Source organism: Hydra vulgaris, chromosome 07 (genome assembly GCF_038396675.1).
Source record: "Hydra vulgaris chromosome 07, alternate assembly HydraT2T_AEP".
NCBI classification, from domain to species: domain Eukaryota; kingdom Metazoa; phylum Cnidaria; class Hydrozoa; order Anthoathecata; family Hydridae; genus Hydra; species Hydra vulgaris.
Window position 1 is genome coordinate 35,961,373 of NC_088926.1, and position 22,763 is coordinate 35,984,135.

Sequence of the window (22,763 nt, forward strand, 5' to 3'; positions counted from 1 at the left end):
AACGGCAGCTGCTAATTATAAAAATAACCCAAATTATCGTTTTGCTAAAGTCTAAATGTCCTATAGAAACTTAAAACAAATACAAAAAAACGACAAAACTTTGATAACTATAAACATTTTTTTAAAGGTGTTTCAATTTAATGGGTGTCAAATTTGATATTTTTCTTGTTCCAAAATCTTATAGGATCCTATAGCACTCTTTGAAAAGGCCTTAAAAATTACCTTAAAAATTTAATTAGAAAATAAAAGAACATTTTTACAATCAGAACTAGGTTCAATTTTAACAATCAGAATTAGATTCAATGTCGGTTCAGGCTAGATAAACAACAACATTGGTAAAGAAGGTGAAACCGAATATAAACATCCGGTTATATACACTTTCGCGGTGCTCTGTGATAAAACCGTAAAGTCTTCTTAGAGCATCCTAATAACCTGAAAAAAAAAAAAAATCAAACATTAGCCCGATACAAAGACAGCAGTAATATAAACTTTCAGAATTTATTTAATCGAAAATTTATAAAGAATTGGCTTTCAAATTGTGTGTCAATAATTTCCTAATCGTAAAACTTCGTACTCAAACAGCACACAACAGTTTAATTTTTTGTTCTCCATTAGTATGAAGTAAACTCGTTTTTTTTTCAAATTAAACTCCAATAGCGCTCAGCCTGCATTTTGAGAATTCCACTCATGTTTCTTAGACATAAGATGCCAATTTCGATTTGTTCCTATCCTAACAATCAAAAAACAAACAAAAAATATTGAAAAACAAAACTTATATAATAAAAAATAAATTAAAAATATAGCAAACAAAACCAGGACAGTCGATTTGTATTTTTTTGAAAAACATTTTAAAAATTAGTAAATTTCTTAGCAAGAATTAAACGTATTAAATTACTATTAAAAAATTTCAAAATCCAGTATGAAAGTTTAATAATATAAAATAAGTAAAAATGTGTGTATTAATCTTTTAAAATTAAGTTAAATAAATATTGGTGTTTAATATGCGCATAATTATCATTATTATAAAATTATATATATATATATATATATATATATATATATATATATATATATATATATATATATATATATAATGAAAATTATAAATCGCAGTTGCTTATTCTGTTCTACCAAATTTAATTAGGTTAAATTCAAAATTTCAATTGTTTTTGTTAATTGAGAGTGCTATATGTAATTTTTCATAAATTGTTACTTTTATAGGTTAAAATATTTTTATAATTAAACACTTGATTAATCTTAGAAAAAAAAAACATTGTTAACAGTACCTTAAAGTTAAGCCTTTAAGGTTTCAACTTTAGCAGCTCAGATGGCGACATATCTTTTGTTATTAGCTTTCTATGTATCCTGATTACCAAAAGAATATTCAATATTTGTATTCTTCTTTCCTCTATCTCTATATATTTCTTCTTGCATCTATCAATCTTTCTCTGAAACCTTGCTTCAAGCTCTGTCAATTTTTGCAGATATGATCATATTTCTGTTCTGTTGTTAAAACTATTTAGTAAAACATAAATTTAACATAAAACAAAAACTCTTAAAGAAATGATTTTTAATAAAAGTAAGTAGATATGTTATGGTCTGAAAATTCTTACTGTTGCTCAAACTATTATATTTTCCATTAAGGTGGTACACTACTAAAAAGCACTTTTTTAATAAAAAATTATAATAAAGCCAAACACTAGAGAGTTATATATTTAAAAAAATATCTGAAATGAAATTTTTTTCATGAAACCCTGAAAATTTCAGTCAAAAATCATTAGCCTATGTAAAGATATTACGTTTCAAAGTTACACTAGTATTACAAAAATCAAAAGTTGTAAAATACACATTTAAAGTTTTTTTAAATTCAAATCTTGTTTAATGTACACCAAAATCATATGACAGATTAGTTTTATTGGACTTTTACTTATCACTGAACCCTTTGGCTACTCATAACAACTTTTTTCATTGTTTTATATACTTTTGTATTGACTTTTGCTTCATTTGCTTCACACAAGATTTGTCAAATTGAATAGATGTTATGAATGTTATATACTCATTCAAAGTTAAGTAAGGGTTTTTGTTTTGTTGCTTAGGCCTTGCTAAGGCTCAAACCCACGAAAAATGCAATTTTTAAATGTTTTAAACTATCAAAATATACAAAAACTAAATTTTGACATTTTACTCCAAAATCAGTATTTTTTTAGTAGTGTACCACCTTTAGAGATTTAAACTTTTCTACTATGCTTCTCTCAGAAATTAAATAGTTACTAAAAACTGCTGTTTTCAAAATATTTACAATTTTTTGGAGTAAGCAGTATTTTCCTGTATTAGAATTTCACACATCCTCCTTCCTTTTGAAGATAACATCCTTTGGTGCTCCAAAACATGAAAAGTTTGATTTAATAGGTTTGAATCTTTTATCTCTATCTAAGGTCAGGTACAAGTATTCAGTTAAGAACACTGAGCGCTCTATTTTGTAGAATACATTTTAAAATTGTTTATATATATATATATATATATATATATATATATATATATATATATATATGTGTGTGTGTATATATATATATATAATTTATATATGTGAATCCATGCGAAAACAAAAAATTTCAGTTAATTTTTTCTATTCAGTTTGTATTTTTCCTAGTGAAGAACTTATTCCAAATTTATTAACTAAAAATCTTTCAGCTCAGAAACATTTTCAGCATAGGAGGTAATTTCTGTTGCAAATTAATTTCTTTACAACATGAACTCCTTCTTGGGTCATAAAGAACTTTTTTTGGATTCTAGTTTAATACCTGAACAATCTTAAGACATCGCAGAGAGGGATACAAAAGAAACTTGCTTTAAAGAAGCAGAAAAAATTGATTGCCCAAATATTCATCTGTTATCTCAGAATTTTTTAAAAAAGGGCTATTTGTTTAGTTCATATTTGATAACATATAAGCAACATTTAACTTGCTACATAAAAGAATTTCTTTTTATAAAAATACTTATAAAAAAATCCACTAATAACACTAAGCAACAACATATGGAATATTTATTGTAAGACAAGTTTTCAGTGCTTAGTCCTTTTCTTTTTGTGTTTGCTTTCTCTAAATTGTTCCGTGTTGGTTTACTGTCAGAGTTATTTAATACAGACATTTTAAAATCGACTGAGAAGAGACAAAAGAAGAATTATTTTGATTATTTCAGTGTTGGAAAGCTAGAATGATAGCGAAAGGGCTTAGGATATCAAGAGTACAACAAAAATAATATTATTTTCAAGATAACTTTGGATTAGATAACTGATGGGTTTGATCAAGTTCAGAAAATTATCACTGCTTTTAACAATACGAGAACTATGGTGGTGATGATTTCATATGATGCAAGACAATTGACAACTCAAGTCAATAATATTGAAAACCAATTTTAAATGTGTTATCTAATATTGTTCAAAGTCAAAAATAAATCGTTTAAAACGTTTTTTTTTAAATCAACTTTGCAATTAATAATTTTGTTTTCTGGAAACAACAAATTGGGTCAAAACCTAGAAGTTTTATTTTTATTAATTTTGTAGCAATTTTTGTTGCTGTAATTGTCTTGACTTTTAAAGGACAATATAAACATTCCATTGAGTTAACATTAGTTAATTGTGTTAACAATAATTAATTGCATTAATATTAGTTACTTAAATTAACATAAAAATCTTTTTAAAAACTTACAAATAAAAAAAAATATATAATAAAATAAATAAAATATTTACCTTTGAACAGAACTTGAATGAATGTTGGATATGCAATTCTTTAAATTGATCTGTTTTGCAATTTTTACTTGTTTTTTTGTTAATGACTACTTGCTGAGTCAAGCAGAGATTTGAAAGTTTACCCGTTAATATCAAATCACCATATAGATATATTACGAGAGAGTAATGTATAACAGTTTTTAAAAATCAATCTAAAAATAAGTTTACACATTTTATTAAGTAGTTTAGTATTATCAAAGTGTTGTTACCTTAATTAAGTTCAACATTAAGACTGAATTCTTCATATTCTCATTAATATTGACCTGCTATTATATGCTAAAAAAATAACTGCTATTGACTGCTTTTTGCTCTTATAAATGACAGTTAATGAAAAATTACTGAATTTTATGTAAAATTTATTAATAAACTTATCTAAATGAACTGGTTATGTCATAACTTTTTACATTTAAACAAAAATTTATGAAATTAAAAAAAGAAAATAGTTTATCAAACTATAATTCTTTTATTAAGAATTTTCAAAAAAAATTTTAGCAAATTAAAAAAAAAAAGTTTGAATAGCTCACCAACATACTCCTCTTATATTGGTTTTAGGGAAAACCTAAATAAAAAACCTCCCTAATAATGGTTATTTAAAAATGAAAGGAAATTTCAAAAACTACTGTTTCACCATTAACTATGTATAAAAACTATATATTAAGATATATTAATAAGCTTAACTGGAAATAATATAGATTAAAAAAGAGAATTATTAATTAACTGATACATTATTTAAATAATATAGATACTTATTCATATTATTTTATATTAAAATTTAATATGAATAAATTTTATATTAAAAAAAAATGTGACCTTATAACTTTTTCAGTTTTCATATATAAACATAACATAAAAAATTCCAAGATTGTTTTTACAACAACATATATTTATATATACTAAATATTGTTTAATAATCTGTCAATTTTTTCCTTTCTGTTCTTATTTTTACAATCAAGGTACTCAATCCAAATTTTTTTACCAAATCTTTGAGTTCTGGAATATTATCAACATAAGATTTAAACTCTTCCTTATAAATTGGTTTTTGTGACAAAATATATGGCTTTGCAAAATACTTATTTATTAAAGATAATTCTTTAGATGTGAATTCTTTTCTGATTCTTTTAAATCCTTCCTTGGATTCTAACTGAAAATCTGAATAATCTTCCGACATCACAGAAGAGGATAAACAAGAAACCTGCTGTGAAGAACTGGATATAGGGTGATTGTCTGAATTTTCTTCTAACTCAGAATTTTTAAAAAAAGACCTACTTGTTTGCTCCATATTTGTTTTGAGACTACATTTAATTGTGTAGCGAACTGAATCCAAAACTTTTTTTACGTGCCTTTCACTACTAGAAAGGTTTAATGACATTAACTTTTCAGTGACAATGCTTTTATTAATAAAGCCAGTTTTTATTTCAAGACTGAAAAGGTCATTTATTTGCTCTTTTGATAATTCATTGTCAGATTCTCGCTGAACAAATTGTAAATTTTTACAAAACGAAGCTGCCTTTTTTTGCTTATCAATAATATTGTAATTTTGTTCAGCCACATTTAGGGAGTGACACAAATGATTGGCTGCATCTTTAGCCATTTCTTTGTGATTTTCATGAATTAGTGTTGTAGAATATTTTCTCACTAAATTAGGATTAATATTCCTTTGTTTAGATGTTTCACCAATCGCTTTTGACCAGTAAGTATTAAACTGACCTGTAACCAAGGTTGAATCCATCTTTGACCCTGACCAACTTATAAAAACTGGAGAAGTCTTTGCTGTTGAAACACCTGGAAGATGGGCTCTAACATGCTTAATGTAGTTTGCTGTATCTTTATATAAATTTTATCGAAAGCAATATGGGCTGGTCCCTTGTAGGAGGCTTTATGTTTTTTTACACTTACAACATATCCATCATCTTGCTTATCAGCAGATTGAAACTCCTCTAATGTCATGTTTGCTATTGCTCCAGGTCTAGAAGCATTATTTAAAACAAGATGAGTAAGCAAGTAATCACGCACATTGCAAAAGCCAGCTCTTGTTATGCTAGGATTATTTACTTTACACACATATTCTTTTAAAGTTGAGATTGAAAGTGCTCTCAATTCAGATTTGTCAAAATTGCTTATCTTATCGTGATTTGGAAATTTTTTCAGATCTTCTAGGTTTTTGTTATGCTTCCGCTCCTCAATACCTTTCCATAAATCTCTTTTCCAAGCTTTTAAAACTGGTTCAAACTTCTTTATTTTTTCATAATCATATCCATTTTGCTCAGTAACACATAAGAAACGTAAAAAATGTTGCACAGAGCCAAGGTAAGTTTTCATAGTACCGTTTAATCTTTTTTTACCTGTTATACTTACACTGTTTGAAAGCCAATCATTCATAAACTTTCGATCAAACAAATTATCAAAGTTGATATCACTGTTGTCTTTGTATCTGACAATTGTTTGAATAATTTTGCTATGTTTGCTAGCTTGTCTTTGATCTTTTGACCCTCCATCTCTACTTTCAAGAAAGGTAACAAAATCTTTGATTAATTTATCCTCTTTGACAGATGACATAAAAAACTTATCTTCTAGATCATCAAAATCAACATCTTCATTTTCTTCATTTTCATTTTCAAAGATACAAACCTCCTCTTCAATACCATCTATTTGAAAGTCAGAAGAAACTTTATCTTCATCAGTATAGCTTTTTTCTTTAGCCACTTTTGTAAACTTTCTTGCTTCAGAATATTGATTGTTAACCCAATCTTCGTCATCACTTTCTGAACAAGACAAAAATATTTGTTCACCTTTTCTAAATATATCATCAGAAAATATTTTTTCTAAACGTTGTTGCTCTTCCTCAGAGCTATCATCATTTATAGACGAAGTAGAACTGAATGAATTATCTATGCAGTCTACAGAAGTTAGACACTTATCTAATAAATCTTTTACTTTATAATTTGGAATTTTATGCGTTTGACGAAGATGATTTCCGATTCTTAACACTGGTTTGAAACACAAACAGCACAATTTTCTTTTTTGTCTAGCCAATCCTTTGGTTTTAGTTGAACAACTTTTTTTTCTTAACTCGAACTCCAATAGGGCTCGACTTGCATTTTCTGCATTCCACCCATGTTTTTTTGACATGAGATGGCGCTTTAAATTTGTTACATTCCTATTAAACAACAATTCAAAAAATAGATTAATAAGTTGACAATCTAAAAAATATTATTACTATAAAAATAACTATAAAAAGAAAACCCTAAATTTAACTCTACCGACTACAATTTTCTAAAGGACAGGTAACATGCCTCCTTTTCAGAGATTTTTTTTTTACATTATCAATTTTTGAGGAAGATTTTAAAAGCTAAAAAACAAATATAAAATAATCAAATTTATAACATTTAACTTAAAAATAAAGATGTTGTATATGTAATGTTTACTAATTGTATATGTATGTTGATACGTAATGATTATGTTGGATGAACTCATAACTCAACAAGAATGACTAGGAATTTAAAAATAAAGATTAGATGTTGGATGAATTCATAACTCAACAAGAATGACTAGGAATTTAAAAACACGTGAAAAATGTAAATATTTATTGCGTTTTGCAGATGTTTGTGAACTACTTGTGGAAAAAACTACAATGTTTAAAAATTAGAAGTTTTTGCAATTTGTAAAATAAAAATCTATTAAAGTTGGATTAATCATTTAAAATACAATAACTATATTACCTTGTAATAATGATCAATCAAATTTGCATTATTATCTGTAACTGCCTTTAAAAGCTTTTCTTTTATATCCTAATATGTGGAAGTAAATTGATAAAACAGATAAATTAATGGAACAACAAAAACAAAAAAAACTATAGAGAATTATACAATAAAAAAACTTCTAAAACATGAAATGAGGAACAAAATTTCAATATATAATTTCTTTTTTTTTTTGGCAAAATAATTGCGCATCTTCTTGAAGAAATGACATTTAAAGAGTTTTCAAAATTAAAAGCATTTGAAATTATATTTGTGTGTAATCAAACCTTACTAATCTGGCCTAAACTAAATCCTCTGGTAACTTAATTGATAAAAATAGCTGTTTTTTACATACCTCATTAATTATAATTTCCTTGGACAAGTTTTCACTCTTTGGAGAAATTTGGACTTTCTCATCCTTTATACAAGAAAAAATCACAAGTTAAGTTAATGTGAAAAAAAGTTTCAAGAATTCCCAAAACTTGTTTAAAAAATTGATGGATGTCATCAAGAAAAATATTTAAACCATTATTAAGGTGATTTTCATGAATAAGACTAGTGACATCATGAATGGATAGCCAATTAAACAGTACCAAATTTTACTTGTTTAAAATTATGTCAGGTAGTTAAAGGTTTTTTCAAAATTTATTAACATAAAAAAATAGAATATTAACAATTTAAATCTAAATCATTGTATTATTTCTGTAAAAGTTGTCATTATACACAAATGCTGAAAATACTGAGAGATTTAACTCATCAGAAAATCTTGTAAAATTTGATTACAAAAACCTGCTTCAGGCAGTCAGAAGCAAAGTTTTATGAAAGTATAAATATCCAAACCTCATTAGTTATTATTTTCATGCTAGCAGAAATACAAGGTGATATGGCAGGCTCAATTTCAGAATAAGCTTAATAAAAATTCAAATGCTTTTGTAACTTATAAATTAATTGCATTGTATAAAGTTTAAAAATAAATAATTTTTTAGTTTATTAATTTAATTGATACCTAATTGAACAATGGCTGGTGTTTCCTGCAAAACATTAAAACAAAAAGCACTTTATAAATATATATATATATATATATATATATATATATATATATATATATATATATATATATATATATATATATATATATATATATATATATATATATATATATATATATATATATATATATATATATATATTTATATACATACACATTTCCACCTCAACAACTTATTGAAAAATCTTTAAAACTAATACCTCATTGATTTTTCCATGGTTGCACACTATTACAGAACTCTGAAAAACTTGGTTATTTTCAAACTTTAGGATGTTAATAAAAACACAAATGAAGCATGATAAATTTTGCAACTTGTTTTTTAATATGAACCTTTTATATGTTTATCTATTTTAAAATTGTTTAAAAACCACTAAATATTTAACATTGCAATAATCATTCTTTTGCTAACTTAAACTGATATAAATATTGTTAAAATAGCCAATTAAAAAGATTGCTGTTTTACACATACCTCATTAATTTCAAATTTCTTGGATAAATGTACAATCTTCGGAGAAATTTGGGTTTTCTCATCCTTTATAAAAGGTAATTATTGGCATTTATGATTATTAAATTACTTTATAAAAAAATTTCAAAAATTCCAGAAAGCTTAAAACAAAAAGTCTTTGAAAATAAAATGTCTGTAAAAAAAAAGACTATAATCACTAAATTTTTTTATAAGATAAATTTCTTAAAAAAAAAAAAGCATTGTTATGTTATTACAATCAGAGCACCAGATATCCCTAATTGGTTTAAAAATATCCTCATTATAAATAAGTAAACTGTAAAACTGGTAATAAAATCTGTTACTGGCAGTCAAAATATTTTAACTTAGGTAAAAATCCTCAAACCTCTTGTACTAGTATTTCCTTGCCCGATGAAATGCAGTTCGATAAAGCAGAATCAATCTCATAATAAGCTTTAAAAAAATGCTTTTGTATTCATTTCTAACTAATAAAATATATTATATAAAGTTTTGAATTAGTTACAAAAGTTATAAAATTTATACCTAATGGAACCACCATTTGTGTTTCCTGCAATAAACAAAAGTGTAAAAGCTTTTTTAACAACTTTTTTAATAATTAAATATAAATAAAAAACTTATAAACTTCAAAAAATTTAAAAATTAAAATTTTTTTTTAATTTTTTACACTTACATTACAAAACTATATACCTTATTGAGTTTAACGTCCTCACATTTTTCAATTGTGAAATAAATATCCTATAAAAATCCAGAGAATAAACTTTTTAATTTAAATTTAATAGTTCAGTAAACTAAAGATCAACAGGTATGACCAATATTAATTTTGAAACCTCTTGATCCTTTGTTTACTGAAGTATTAAATTTAGATTAAAGTTTATTTTTCACTTTTTAGTTCAGAAAAGATTATATATTTTAGAAAATATTTTTGCTATACTTTATTTGCTACTTTTAGTCTTTACATTGAGTTACAGTATTAAACAATTATAACAATGCTACATAATAAAATGTTATGTAGCATTATTATTGTTATGTTGCAATATTATTATTAAACAGTGACCAGACTACAAGAAATGAGAGGAAGAGTTGTGACTAAGTTTCCTCCATATTGGTGCAATATTGATACGATATTTATCTCATGGTTGGCTAAATGTTGTTGACAACATTGCACCAATATAAAATTTTGATATATATATGACAAATATTGGTTTACAATATTGGCTATATATAAACTGCAATATAATGCCAAAATACTTTTTTTGCTGCCTGAGAGGAATTGAACCCAAAACTCAGATAGCCAAATAGCAGATAAAATTAGGAACTTATCATATCCACATGATTACACAATGAAGAAAAAAATTAAAAGATCTTAACATTTTTTTTTGCGTACAAATAAGGTTTTTATTATGTAAACATTACTTGTACAAACGTACAAATAATAACCTCCTGGAAATAAGTTTTAATTAAAAACTGGTATTAAAAACTTTAAACCCTTTAAGTTATAAAAAATGTAAGTGCAAATAGAAAAACTAAGGGGTAAAAAAACCTCATCATTCAATTTTTCAACATCTTCACTACTAATTGGTACAAAACTTAACTCATTTTCAGACAAAGTTTCTAAAAAAAAATTACGTTAAATTTATTTTTGCTAAAATAATTAAAATGTTTTATTTGGATAAAATATTAATTTAAGTTTATACCTGATGTAAATATTTCAGATGCTTCCTGTAGAATAAAAAGATTAAAAATTATAAAATAACCTAAAATACATTTTACATTAATGAAAAAACTTTTACTTGTAAGCATACTATAACAAAATATATTTTACCTTAAGCTTTGCATTAAAACATTTCAAACATTATTAGTAATCAAATATACATTATAGAATTTTTTAGAAGAATAATTTCCTAGAAGATAAATAATTAGATTCTGTGTTAAATTAATTTGTAAGAGATGCAATATTTGTTGTACGGCAAGTTCAAAAAAGATTTTAGGAATTGAAAGATCTCTATATGATTTTTTTTATCTTTAAAAAGCTGTCAATAGTATAAAAAGAGGTAATCTATTTTTTTGGTAATTTGGCTGGCAACAGTTATTAGTATGAACTATGAAACTGTCATAACAGCAATCAAAACAAAAGATAGAGAAAATGATAGTTTAAAAATAAAAGTTGTTGAGCATTCAGTTCAGTTTTTTCCTTGTTACTTTTATTTTACTATCTTAAGAAGAGTTCAGCGTTGTTTTACCATGGGAGTTTTATATACTTATTAAAGTATATAAAGTTTCAACCTACAAAAAAATAGCAAATAGACGACTACACGGAACTTACTAATGCACTACACCACCTATTGACATTACCAGCATCTAATATTATTAAATCACAATATTGCTCTTTAATATATTTTTTTATTCATAATCTTTGTTTAACTTCATCCTTTTATATTATTTAAGACTTGTGTTATTATTGTGTAAGAGACTGTATATGTGTGAGAAGCATATTCCCACAAAATTTTTTTAAAAAAATACCACCCAACAAACTAATTGACTAAAGAAGACAGCCAGTTAACTATGGTCCAAAAAATAGTGATATGTTCAATGTTATTGTTACTGCTATGTCTTCAATTAAAATCTTATTGTTTTATTGACAGCAGTTTTGTTTTCAGCCTGTCATAATTAATCATAATTAGTTATCTACTTTTGGAAAAAATTAGGTATAAGTATATTTTTTTAAATTGTAGCTAATCTTTGGAAAATTAACTGTAAACCTATCAGATGTTTTTAAAATAATATAGTGAGGTGATATATGCTGTTTCAAATATAAATCAGGATTAAAAACAGTTATGTTTAATTAAACTTATGCTTGATTACTTTATGCATTAATTTTGACAAAAAAATGAATAATTAAAAATAAATTAATAATAAATAAGATTTAATTATTGAAAAGCTGGTGCGGAGGCAAAAAGGATAAGGTAACATAAACAAGTAGCATAACTTAACCAAGGATAACATTAAAAAGAAAAGGTTTTGTCAAGGTAAAGGTAAACTTTGTTACCTTAGATAACATTGATGATGTTATGATAACATAATCTGTCATCATAACATAATCTATGTTATCTACATTAACATATTGTTAACATATTGTTATCATAGATACAATAACATATTGTTACAATAGATACAATAAATTAGCTAGTGGAGGATAAGAGGTATCACAGTAAGGTGTAATCAAGTTAAGAAAATTATTTTTGCTTCTAAAAGCAAGAGAACTAAGATGATATTAATGATCACAATGATGATGATGATAATAAAAATGATGATGTATAAGTTAATTGGGCAAATAAGTAAAGCACCCACATACCTTGTGAGATTTTTCTAAAAAATCTAGCAAGATATGTACCCACATTTTTTATTACTTATTTGCCTAATTAACTTATACTTTTCACTTTTTTTCCAACTTTTTTATACAACTTACCATGGTTATAAAAACATGGTTGTAAAATGCTTCATTTTTAATTTGTTAAATATAATAATGATATGTTTATGTTTTGCAACTGATGTGCAGAGTTTCCACCATTATCATCATCATCATCATCATCATCATCATCATCATCATCATCATCATCATCATCATCATCATCATCATCATCATCATCATCAAAATATATCAATGCTTTATTTATTTTGTGCTGAATAAAAAAACAGTTTTTATTAGGCTTAATTTTTTTTATTGATCTTTTTCATTGCAAAACAGATAAAACCAAGAACTGCATCATTTTTCATCTCTCTTGAAGAACGTTTAATTCTACCTGCATGAACACAGGATAAGCAAGCACTACAACATTGCTTAATAAAACATGTAGAAATAATAAAAAAACTTACCTTACTAGTAATAATTGATGTAGAAATAAAATTTTTAGATAAAATATCAGAAAGTATAAAAGGTTTCTGGTAAGCCACCTGAAAGAAAAATTGAAAATATTTCAGCAGTTATTTATTATATTTAGATAGAACTAAATTATATCATCAATGACAATCCCAGAGTTTGATAAGGAATATCATATTATAAATTATGTTAGTGTTGTCTAATTCAGTTTTACCAGAAAACCCTCTTTGTGACATATCCAGGGCCTACACAGGCCTATATTGACACTAATATTTGTTTGGGCGCCCAAACTCCAGCTCTATGTAGTTAAAAATTAATATATTGTTATATTAATATATTAATATTCTTTATTGAGTACAGGAACAACTTTTGACCATTCTTACTAGCGTTTAACATATTAGGAGTTTAACATTAGGAGTTGATTCGCAAATATCTATAATGGTATTTGCAATTTTATTAACCATAAATATTCTTAGGTATTGGATTTGAAATAACATTAAACTTCTATTTAGAATAAATGATACTTAAAAATACACAGTAGCTGTGCTAAAATTTTTCTGGGTTTGTCCCTGATCATATTTATTACTATTTATTATTGAAAAACTCTCATTACAATAAGTTATATCACTGAAAAACACCTGCTTTCTCCACCATACACTTTTATCATCTTGATAATCATAGCGCAGTTCAGTGCCTGATTCAATATCACAAAGTGCAAAAAGGCATAAAAAAGGTTTGCCACCTACAATAATTTTAATCATTTTTGAATTAGGATACTTTTTCGAATCATTTACATATCTAGCTAAATGATGATCCAATGTAGCATCAATACTAAATCAGAAAATGATAACATGTGTATTATATACACAAAAATTAATATAAAAAAGAAAAAAATTTTCTTGGGAAAATCTAAGGAACTATAACATAAATTATATTTTCTAAGGAAGCATAATATATAAACATTGGACACCAGCAATTTTTGGTATTAAGTTTCAAGCTGGAATAGATAGTTTATTAGAAAATAAAAGTCAACTCAAAAATAAAAAATTCTTAGGTTAACTAGTTATTAATTAATTTAAAAAATTAATTGAAAAAAAAGTTTAAAAAATCAACATAAATAAACTACTTTAAAGACCAAAAAAGTCTAAAAATTTCTTTATTAGCTGTCTATCTAAACCTAGATAAGTTGCAACATTTAAAACAGGGATGCGGAGTTCCAAAAAAACGCTGGCTTTATATCTTTATTTTGTCCAGAAGCTCTAAGCATGTTTGTTGACTTATGATTTGCTATAAGTAAAAAAATTTATGAGATTTAATGACTTGGAACTTATTGTTTTCAAGCCCAAAGTCCTGGAGTCCCAGAATCCTTGCCACCATATTACCTAAGGACTTCGAGTTCAAAAAATGATTGTTCCTCTTACAAAAAAGCTTTTATTTTTTTATCTATTAGTAGTCCATAAACTTTTTTTTATATTTTTAGAGCTCCTGTATACCAAAAACTAGGAAGTACGAATTTGACACAAGTCACTTTTTGTGACTGGTGTTAAATCTCGAGTCCTTTTTGGGACTAAGCATCCCTGATTTAAAACCATGTTTTATTTATAAATGTTTTATTTACATGACTTCATCTAGTTTTTTTTTTTTGTGTAATTCACCTCCCCAAGGCCAAGAAGGCCACTACAGATAAGGAGGCTACTTAATTGTGGTTATAACCCTCTCACTACTCTATAACTCCGAAACACGAAACTTGACGAACAAGGTCACTTCGCGGAGAAACAAGTTGAGTGGGGCACTACCAGGATCGTGGTGGGAATCGAACACAGAACCTCTCACTTATAAAACGAGCGCTCTACCACTACACCACTACCGCATACATTATACATTGCTTTTATGCAAAACTACCCAATTTTACAGGATCCAAACATGTCTAAAAATTATAGAAACTAAAAAATAAATTATTTACGCTTCATTATATATGAAAATAGGTGGGAAAATGTTTCACACTAACACTCGTTTAAATAATTCAATATTTATAACTGACTCTACTTTATGTTTCTTAATGATTTATATGTAAAAAAAAAAAATATATTAATAAGATAGAATTGGGAAGACTTGCAAATTTTAAATTTTGCACGTAATAGTTTTATGGTCTAATAAAGCTACTCTCACTTGAAGCAATTAATTTTTCAAAAAAAGTTGAAAATCGCTGGTGCCTAGAAAACATGGTCATGAATAAAATTAGGTTCACAATTAAATTTGATTTGTATAAAGTCATTATTTTATTTTCTTTATATATAATTTAAACATTTCTTGTTTTTACATTTTAAAAACATTACAATATTTATCGTTTATGTTAAAAAAAAGCAAAAAGTTTTGTCTCTTTATTTTAATATATATGAATAACTTCTCATCTTTTATTTTATAATGTTTTATCAATTTTACTTAGATAACTTTCTAAGTACACTTTATTTAAATAATTTTAAAAAGACCTTTCAAATTGTAGCATTAAATGTGTACCTGAGTTCTCTTTTGAAATTTTCTTTTTTCAAACTGGTGTTCAAAGTAAAAAACAAAACACCCTTTCATTGAATGAGCATAAGCTATTTCACGTTTTTTTTCCCCTCTTCAGCACTCACCAGATCACCCATATATTGAAGCAAAAATGAGTTCTTTTTAAACTTTTGTTTGGTAAATACACCCTTTCCTACAAAATTAGATAGTAATGGCATATTATTAAAAAATGTAATTCCTTAAAAATATTAACAACAACCCTTGAAACAATAAATCCTAAAGAAGATCTTCAAATTTTAAATTGTGCAATTAAGGGCTGGAACTCAAAGGAACAAAGAACAATCTTCAAGGATATCCTTGAAAAAAATTCCAAGATAACCTTTTTTTTTTTTCTAAACTTAACTTTAATATAACCTTTTTTAACTAAATTTTTGAAACACTAGATTAGAGTAGTATATAATAATAAATAGTTAACATTTTCAAACTTTGACACAAATAACAAAACACATGTTAACATTTTTGGAGCTAACAGTCATTAACTGTAAAAATGTTATCAAAAAAGTAAAATTAAAAAAAAAATTAAATTATTCAAGTTGTACCAATACTTAATCTATTACCATCAGTATCACATAGTTTATTATGGATATTCTAAAACATTTATTTTTATTTTTACACCTAATATTAGATCTAAAGAACTAAATCTGAAAATAATTATATTTAAGTAAAAAAAGAAGAGAAATATATTGTGTAAAAACTAATGTGTTCAAAATTTTAAATAAAGGCAACAGACATATATTGAATAACCTGGTACAAAGATGTTTTTATGCAGTAAGAGATAACTTACACAATTAAATTATTCGAAAATTATATTGAGTAATCAATTAAATCAAATTAATCAAGTAGATCTCAATCTGAAGCGTAAGAACCATTGTTTCTAACAATATAACTATTTGTCGCAAGTAATAATAATATAGAAATTGTAAAATAAAAAAAAGACATTTTATTTTCTAATTTCCTAAAACCATTTAAGGATATATAATTTGCCATTATAGAAAACACTAACCAATAATGCTATCAATTTCGTGAAGTAAAAAACCATCCTGATCTTCTTGTGCAATACAATACCTAGCTGCAACATTAACTGGATCTGACTGAAATTCCTAAGTTAAAGAGATATATTTATTATCTATTTAGCATAGTATTTTCTAGAAATGAAATAATTTTAAAACTTCTTTGTTAAAAATCACGAAAAACTAAATCATAAAATAAATCAATAAAAATATTATAAAATAATATAAAAAAATGAAAATCAATAACTTTTTATTAACAAATAACTATACAATTATAACTGGTTTATTGGCAGCTATATCAAAGCTGATGTATGCTAAAAATTGCTAGGACAAACTGTTTTGTCATTTTTTAAAAATTATTTACCTTAATATCATCGAGATGTAAGAACATTTAAAACTTTGCAATAAATAAAAACATAGCTGTTAAACACAAACTATATTGTTACACATATTAACTAAATCTGCATTGTTTTGCAAAATACAACATGTGATTTAAAAAAAATATTTATTTATCACTCTTTTGTAATTCAAAGTGAAACATAGTGATACATAGTATTTTGGTTTTTTATTGATATCAACATTATATTACATGTATCTCTGTACATACACTAACCTAATAAAGGCAACCTCTCTAGGAAAGGAGACACCCAGGTAAAACTCTAAATATTTAAACAAAATTTTTTTGGAGTGAGCACCTTAATTAAACATTATAACAAAAAATTGATGTAAGCTTGTCAATAAAAATTTGATGTAAGTGTAAATATAAATTTGATGTAAGTACATTTCACTATCCATAACTTAAAAGTCAATATATGTAAGCTCCTTGGACCCTTAATTATAACCATAACTAGATAAGCTTTACACAAATATATTTTGTCAAAAATGTTATTGACAATTCTTTAAATTTAAAGATGTTATTAATTCATTTTTGTGGAAAATTAAATAAGTATTATTTATGTTTACCATATTGTGTTGAAAGAAATAAAAAAATTGTAATAAAAATTTCTTATCAATAATTTACTGTCTTTTGCATAGTTAGATTATAATAAATAAGAAAATTTAAAATGCATTTATACATTTTTGAAACATTTGAAGTTTCTTAAGTAATAGCGTTAAAATAAATACGTATAATTTTGTTAACTATAATAATGTATTAAAAAAAAAAATTGTATTATGTGTAATACATAAATATTGTATAATTCATAATACTGTGTTTTTCCTCTACTCGATAGTATGTAAACTATGTAAATTCACTATTATTTATAAATTTAATTCACAAATTTAACAAAAAAAAAACTATATAGTAACCATTAAAAAACTATAAAGTAAACATTAGTAAATAGAATACTTATGTTTTAACCTAATGAAGAATATTTGGTTTGTTATTATGTATATGTATATATATATATATATATATATATATATATATATATATATATATATATATATATATATATATATATATATATATATATATATATATATATATATATATATATATATATATATATATATATATATATATATATATATATATATATATATATATATATATATATATATATATATATATATATATATATATATATATATATATATATATATATATATATATATACATATGTATAAATATATATATATATATATATATATATATATATATATATATATATATATATATATTTATACATATGTATATATATATATATATATATATATATATATATATATATATATACAAAAATAGACTATTTTTTGTCTGTATATATTAACCTTAATATTGCAAAGAAATATTTCAGCAACATTTAACAGGGAACTCTATTAATCATATGAAAAGAATGAAACTGAAATATATAATAATCCAAAATATCAAAAACTAGATTCTAAACAACTTTGTATACATTTTTATAAATAGTAATTATTATAAATAGTAAATTCCCTGATTAACTTCAACATGGTTTGTGTAGTAAAGTTCTCTAGTAAATACAATAAACGTATTATTCAAGTTTTGTGCTATTCGTCATGAAAAAATTGTTTCATCAATTATTTTTATGACGAATAGCACATCTTAACTAACATAAATATTTATTTTTAGTACTTTAGTTCTTCTTGTAGAATAGCTTTTTCGATATGACATCTTTTCAAGATTCTTACAACAAAATTTTTATGACTAAACGCTGAAAGGCTAGTGAAAACTTTAACTTTAATGGCGGCGGAGGAATCCGTTTCAGTGAAAATAAAATGTAAGATTACGGCAATACGATTTGCAACATTCGGGCTTCATAATTTGCAACAATAGGGCATTTTTGCAACATTAGGGCTGTTTTTTTGCAACATTAGGGCGAAAAAGCCCGATTGTTACATAACGCGTTACATTAGGGCTAAAAAGCGTAACATTAGGTCTGTAAATTTGCAACATTAGGGTGATTACGACTACTACTACTACTACTACTACTATAACCGTTGCGGATGAGCCCTCGTGCTGCGAAATTGGAATTAGAGTCAAGAGGTGCGTAAAAGCGATATTTTAGACGATATTTTTTTGTAAATGCTGAAATGTGTTTAATCGGGTTACTGAAATGTGTTTAATCGGGTAGGTTTTGTAAAAACCTTACAATAGTGTATGAACAAACAGAGAAGTTGATGTTCTTTCTGCTTCTGCATTTACGCGCACAAGTAGTTGAATTTTTTAATGAAGTTTTCAAATTCTGTTTTATTACTAGATAAATTAACTTAAGTTTTTTTTAATTTTTGAATTTTACTTAACACAATTATTTACCAAAATTTTTTGCATTAGGTAGCATGGGAGCGCACATTTTTTGCAATGCTCATAAATAAATTTTTTGACATATTCTTGTTTTTAAGTCTGAAGTGACTATTTTTAACATATCGAACAACCATATTTAGCTATAATAAATTCTCATATTAACTAAAAGTTGTCTTTTAATTTATTAGACACTTTTTTTTGTTTCAAATAAGTCTATAAACGAAATAGTTTAAAAGAATCGGTGCTCAAAGGCCAAACATTATTAGAATCACCACCGTCATTTATCGGCTGCAAACAGGGTGAGTTTAAAGTCGGCAACAACTTTTTTAATACTTTCCGTGCTTGATCAGACTTGCCTGACTTTGCGACGTACCTGATCTCTTTTGCTGTTGGTGGCGTTTTACTGTTTACCACTTTGCAGATTATATTGGAGATAATATGCTTTCGGTTTACCTAACAACTTGACTCTATGACGGTTTTCTGGAGTCCACAGTACGTACCGGATAATAAGATTATTTCAGTCTTTTGTAGTGCAGTGTCTTAGAAAACTTAATTGTTAAATATGAAGCCTGAGCAGTTTATCATTTCATTGTTGCTGTTGCTGTTGCAGTTTATCATTTCACGTAATAACTAAATGTTGACTTTTAATTATTTTTATACTAAGTATTATTTTGTAACTGTTAAAATTGGTTGGCATGCTGCTTCAAAAATATGGGTTTTAAACAAGATGGATACAGCTCTGATAGCTGAACACTACTAACCGTTTAGCTAAATTAGCGCCTTCTTGAAATTCTCAAATACAACCTATTCTATAGGTGATTGCATGCGGTACAAAATAGCTTTTTTATAAGATTTTTTGCAGCAACAGACTGATTCTTCTATAATTTTTTGTAAGAATTTTCTTCGATATTTATTTATTTGAGAACTTAATTGTCTTTCTTTGAAAGCGAAACTATGAAGTTATATAGCTCCACTACCGCACAGATATCTAAAATTTTAGTAGCAAATAATTGGGTGACTTACAAACTGCCTTAAAAAGTACCCCGTTGCGTAATTTTTGTTCAATATAGGCAAATAGACAGCGTTATTGACAAACTTTACTGAGGTGTTTGCTTGAAGCGAGCGCAATTAAGACAGTAAATAATTTAATCTCTCTATTTATCATTTTGTCTAATATATATATGCAGTATAGCTTGAGCAGGTAATTACTCGTCATCATTAAAAAAAAAGTTTTTGCAAACAAAACAAACGTGTCGGGTAATTTTGAATGCAGATAGATATGCGTACGAGTCAAATTTAAAAAGCCTAATTTTCTTTCTTTGTAATTTATTTTGTGCAACAAATTTTAGGAAAGGATAGTACTGTTTTGATATGAGTTTTTATAATTTTGTTATTTATTGTGACGTACTAATAATCTTTCAAAGCTTTTAGCTCTTTCAGATTTATGGTATTCTTTAATCGCAATTTGCTTTGCATCTGATAAAGGAATTTACACAGTCTCGAAACAGCTTTGTATAATATTTTTATAAAAATATGTTTGCAAAACTAACATTTTCCTACAATTATTCGATTAAAATAAATATTTCTTTTGTTGCCATAAAACTCTTTCATTCTTTATTTCTCTTGCTTTTGACTCGTCCAATTGTGTCTTTACGTCATGAGACGCTTCTTTAAGTCTATCACAATCCTAATTATTATGTAAACTTGGTTTTTGTTAATAAATACTTTATAAACAAAAACCTACTTGCAACAAACAGGACAATATAATTTTCGGCAATTATCGGAAGGTTCATTATTTAACTAGCAGTAAGCAACTCGTAATAAGGTTTATCAGTAAATAAATCATTAATAACAATTAATTTGATTTATTATCTGAAAAATATAATTTTTAATAATATATCAAATACAAATTTTAGTTTACGACATAAACAATACATTTCATACATTCAATTATTAAATCAGTAAAAAGCAAAAGCTTATTAAAGTCAGTAAAAAGCATAAAGTTAGTAAAAAGCAAAAGCTTATTAAAAAAAAACAACCCCGAAATACCTAAGAACTTAGTAACAACATAATGGGTTCCATTAATGATCCCTTTGTTAACAAACCCTAAATATAAAGAGAAAGAAACAGACAGCGTTTTCAATGGCACAGCTACGTTAAAAAAAGTTAAATAACATACAAAATATTATGATTCATTAAAGAACTTATTATGAGCATAATAAAAGTAATTTGACAATGACGAAATCAACATAGTGTTATAACATGTCGTTATAATAATAGAATATAATATAATAACATAGTAGCACGAAATAGCTATAAAACAATACCATTAAAACTGATTTTGTAATGATACCAATAAACAAAATTATTTTTGCTTCAATTATGCAGAATTCTAGTTTCTTTTCAATTGTTGACTAATGATTAATACAGTAAATTTCAAATGATATAAATATACTAAATTAAAATCATGTTTCAACAGTCGGCGAATTTATAAAGCAATGACAAAATCAACTAAAAAAAAGGAAGAACATAATTAGACAATGTTTAAATTTATAAAACTTAAAAAAAAAAAAAAAAAGGTTACTATGAAAAGTAAATAAAATATACAGCAACTAATATTATAACTATGATAACTCTTTAAAAACTAAGTTCTGATAATTCTTAAATTTATTGATTGTGATATCTTAAAATATTGAAAAAAAGTTTGAGGAATAAAACGAAAAGTATAGTAAAAAATAGATATCCAGTTAACAATATGTTAGGGGAATATCTTGATCTAGCCTAAGATTATCTACACATTAAAAAACTTGACAACATATTCCAAAACATGGCGGCCCATGATTCATAGCTTGAACTACATTAGTTGTAAATCAAACAAGAGAAAGACAGGCATTAATATTTCTTTCTAATATTCCACTGGTATAATATTTATTTCTAATATTCCTATGGTATAATATTATTTCTCTCTAATATTCCACTGGTATAATATTATTTCTTTCTAATACTCCACTGGTATAATATTATTTCTTTCTAATATTCCACTCGTATAATATTATTTCTTTATAATAATCCACTGGTATAATATTATTTCTTTCTAATATTCCTATGGTATAATATTATTTCTCTCTAATATTCCACTGGTATAATATTATTTCTTTCTAATATTCCACTGGTATAATATTATTTCTTTCTAATATTCCACTGGTATAATATTATTTCTTTCTAATATTCCACTGGTATAATATTAATTCTTTATAGTATTCCACTGGTATAATATTATTTCTTTATAATATTCCACTGGTAAAATATTATTTCTTTATAATATTCCACTGGTATAATATTATTATTTATTAGCATTATTGTTTCTTTCTAATATAGGCATTAGTAAAATAATAGACATTATCATATTTTCTAATATTCCAATACAAAAAATTTATATTAGAAATATGATCTTTTTAGCTCCCTGTAAATATATCTTGTAA

At 25.3% G+C, this 22,763-nt stretch overlaps 1 protein-coding gene across 1 annotated transcript; it reads right to left on the reverse strand.

The window, feature by feature from the left end:
* Nucleotides 1-485: 485 nt before the first annotated feature.
* On the reverse strand, nt 486-7,992 carry LOC136082440 (uncharacterized). The gene is made up of 4 exons (XM_065801762.1): nt 7,880-7,992; nt 3,749-7,575; nt 1,287-1,515; nt 486-730 (listed from the first exon to the last, which is right to left on the reverse strand). Exon 2 carries the CDS (start codon nt 6,914-6,916, stop codon nt 5,534-5,536), a length of 1,383 nt encoding a protein of 460 aa, XP_065657834.1. The 5' UTR covers nt 6,917-7,575; nt 7,880-7,992; the 3' UTR covers nt 486-730; nt 1,287-1,515; nt 3,749-5,533.
* Nucleotides 7,993-22,763: the final 14,771 nt, after the last annotated feature.

Excerpts from the sequence above, each read along its gene's own strand:
- LOC136082440 (XM_065801762.1), bottom strand. The coding sequence starts at position 6,916 with ATGTCAAAAAAACATGGGTGGAATGCAGAAAATGCAAGTCGAGCCCTA.